At 46.8% G+C, this 3,280-nt stretch overlaps 1 protein-coding gene across 1 annotated transcript in view; it reads right to left on the bottom strand.

Moving 5' to 3' along the window:
* Nucleotides 1-252: 252 nt before the first annotated feature.
* COL14A1 (collagen, type XIV, alpha 1) overlaps nucleotides 253-3,280 on the bottom strand; it is a 119,147-nt gene continuing 116,119 nt past the window's right edge. Inside the window, exons 45-47 of the mRNA XM_009881035.1 lie at nucleotides 3,014-3,091; nucleotides 1,926-2,081; nucleotides 253-578 (exon numbers count right to left, since the gene is read on the bottom strand). Coding sequence (XP_009879337.1) covers nucleotides 253-578; nucleotides 1,926-2,081; nucleotides 3,014-3,091 — 560 coding nt within the window. The remainder of the gene's footprint in view (nucleotides 579-1,925; nucleotides 2,082-3,013; nucleotides 3,092-3,280) is intronic.

The following is a 3,280-nucleotide window of genomic DNA, read 5'->3' as shown; positions in this document are numbered from 1 at the left end:
TTGAATAGTGTATGGAACAGCACTCCAGAGAAAGATCTACAAGTGACCTTTCATCATCATCTAGCACCAACCCACTAACATACTAAGTTTCTGGCATGCAGGATAATTAGCATTAGTTGTTGTGTCAACTGGTCATGTACAAAAATTTCTCCTTTAACACAAGAGCCTGTAAACATCTTCCGTGACAGGTGAGGCACCTGGACAAAAGGCCGAACACAGATGCACATAAAATGTTTCCCTTTTTTAAACAGTTCAGTGAGAGGGGGTTTTTCCATTGGCCCTTTTGCGTACCGGAGTCTTGAGGCTCCTTTTGGCTATCTTCCGTGCGAAGCGACTAATTCCTGGGGATCTCAGTTCAACGGCTTCCATCTCTTCTCGAACAGGAGTGAACTCTGGTTGAGCAAGATGAGGTGATGGATAGGAGGACTGGGAGTATGGGGGTGGTAAGGGGTAGGACCCGTGAACTACGTACGGCTGTTGCTCACCATCATAAAGGTCCTCAGGGTCATAGATTTGGTAGGAGTTATGTGGCAACTGCACTACTGGGATGTCTTGATCAGTTGGCTCACCGTATCCACCTTAACCCACCACCACCAAGAGTATTCATACGGTTAACACAGGAGAAGGGGAGCAGAAAATTAAAGCACTCATTAGGAAATTGACATTTTATATATAGATATATTTATATATAATGTGTGTGAGTATATATATATATAATCTTTAAATACACATCTTTTATTCACATAAAGGAACGGTGAAAACATTTAACAAAATTAATAGGCTGGAGCAATTGGAAACCCACCAACAGACAGCCAAGTTAGTTGGAAACCACCACCAGAATTTGTCAAATGTCCAGTTGTAATACTGGGCTTATTATCCACTGCGCAATCTGCCTGCTTGCGCTTACTCCAATTACGGCCTAGAGTACATGATTAACAGGCAAAATGGGTCAGGCGATACTTTTTAGCAGTGCAAGGAAGCGAAGTGCATGTACAGCAGCTAGTAAGTTCATTAGTGGTAGTCAATATTGTTGATGGAAAGCACTGAGCAGTTCAGCATCCATCTCTGACCTTCAGCCAAAGGAGACCTGAACCAGAATGAGCCTTTCACCTTCTGGATTGGTAGCCATTGTAAGGGATTGGGCCTTAAAACAGGAAATGAACAACGGGGAGGGGAAGTGAGGAGAAAAGGACAGGAAGAGACGACAACAAAAACATTCAGGTAAGTAAAACGTACAAATCGGGGGCAGATTAAACCGCCAACATCAAACAAATACGCCTTATGCACAACCTTTGTAATAACTAGTGCTTTACTAATAAGTTTCGATTTTAGGTTGGGCGACATGATTTTTGGTAATTGTGTTAACTTCCTCCCATGGCCTCTCCGTGCTATAACGAGACGGGAAAGGAAGACACAGAGAAGATGTAGAAAGAATCTTTTTCTCCAGACTGCTTCACTGGTTAATGACGGACACGTGCATCCCCGTGTCAGGTTACGCTACCAGGGGTTTAGTAAGGGTCATGCTCTCATGCCATTCGGAGGCACACAGGAGGGGAAGTTGAGCAACACGTTTGAAAAACCACAGATCTAGAAACTCTGCTGTCACGAACATTAGGAGGTGGGGGTGGAACACACAGACCGTTCAGCTGAGACGGAGCAGGCTCCTACAACTACACAAACACGCACAGGACAAAAAAACCCGCTACGCAGGATCTGTTTGAAAGGCCAGGATCAGATGGTGGACTTCCTTTGGTCACTACGCTGGGGTCACCTTCTCTCTGTGCCACAGTCCCACAAAATACAGCACTGGACACGCGTGTTTTTGGGGCACTACCATGTTTGAGCACAAGGTTCACCTGCAGCCTCCATCTCACTTTGGCTGTTAGAAAATGCCACCCCCGTCTCCGCAAATCCTGGCTACTCACCTCCCATGCCGTAGCCAGCGCAGGAGGATGGATCGCAGTACCCCGGTGGGCCAGAAGGACCCTGTGAGCCCGGGGGCCCCGTGTGACCGGTGGGACCTCGTGGGCCTGGAGAACCTGGTGGTCCCGGGCTGCCAGTTCGACTTTCTCCCGGAGGTCCTGCAGAGAAGGGGGAGATGAAACATCTGAGCAGCGTCTTTCATAAAACAGTGAGTTGAGGCCACCTTGGCAGGCCTGATGCTTGGAAACCATGGCCCTGAGCGTGCTACAAACACCTTCAGGAGATAGTGTGAGCAGAGGAGCTGGGCATCCTGGCTCCCACTCCCCCAGGCAAGCTGAGGGAAAGGCTGCAGCCTTCCTCTGGCAAGGAAGATGAAGCAGCAGCCAAAGAGGAGGCTCGGCGGGAGCGGGTTTCCTTGCCAGAGACAGCTTTTAGCCGGAAATTTATACTAGAGCAAATGTTTCACCAAGCCTCAGATGTTGGGAAAGGCAATTTCATGGGGGGAGGACAGCCCTGGCTGCCTGCGCAGCTCCTCATTCACCTAACCCCTTTTAGGGCACCTTCTGGGTAACGCTGTGCCTTGATACCGCTGCTCTAATGGCCAGAATATCCTCATGAAGTCAATGCAATTTTATGCCTGTTTCAACAGGACCTGGGTATCATCCTCTCTGCCTTTTTGGGAGCTAAATATAAATCCCTGTGATTAATGTGCTTAATATACATTTCTCTGTCAAGTTACAGTTAGTTATGACCTTGAGTCAATGGGAAAACAAATGCAATTAATCCAGATTAATTTTTTCCCTTCCAGACTCCATCTCTGAAAAAAACCACCTTAAAACATGAAAACAGAAGGTTGTGGAGAAGCAGTTTATCACAGGGACAGGAAAATACTTGTGTGACTAATGACACCATCACATGGCACATCACAACGTCATATTACATAGAAGAAAATTATGACAGTTAAGATGCCTGAGCGACCGACTCTGCTGCTGCTTAAGCCTTAGAAGTGGAGGACAGAGCCATGCAGGTCTCAGCTGCTTTGCACGTGGGTCAGAGTGGTCTCATCCAGGTGCCCTAACCGTAATGTTACCTGTAGACCCTGGTGGGCCTCGGGGTCCTTGTGTTCCAACTCCCGGATTGCCTTTTTCTCCTTTCTCGCCTGGTAAACCTAAGGAAACAGTACTCATCAGAGTCACATTTTGAACAAAACTGTGTGCAGTGTTTATTATTTAACCAGGGTTCTAGTTCCATATGTTATTTTTCATCTAAAAACAGATGGCAGAGGAGGAAGGAGGTAAAAATAAAGAATTATTTAGTTCTTTTTCCCTCCCTTTCCTGACAGCCTCTCAAGGGAAAC

This window comes from Charadrius vociferus, unplaced genomic scaffold, assembly GCF_000708025.1.
Source record: "Charadrius vociferus isolate BGI_N301 unplaced genomic scaffold, ASM70802v2 scaffold2, whole genome shotgun sequence".
Lineage (NCBI taxonomy): Eukaryota > Metazoa > Chordata > Aves > Charadriiformes > Charadriidae > Charadrius > Charadrius vociferus.
Note: the sequence above shows the minus strand (reverse complement) of the source record. Positions and strands in the feature narration are given on the sequence as shown.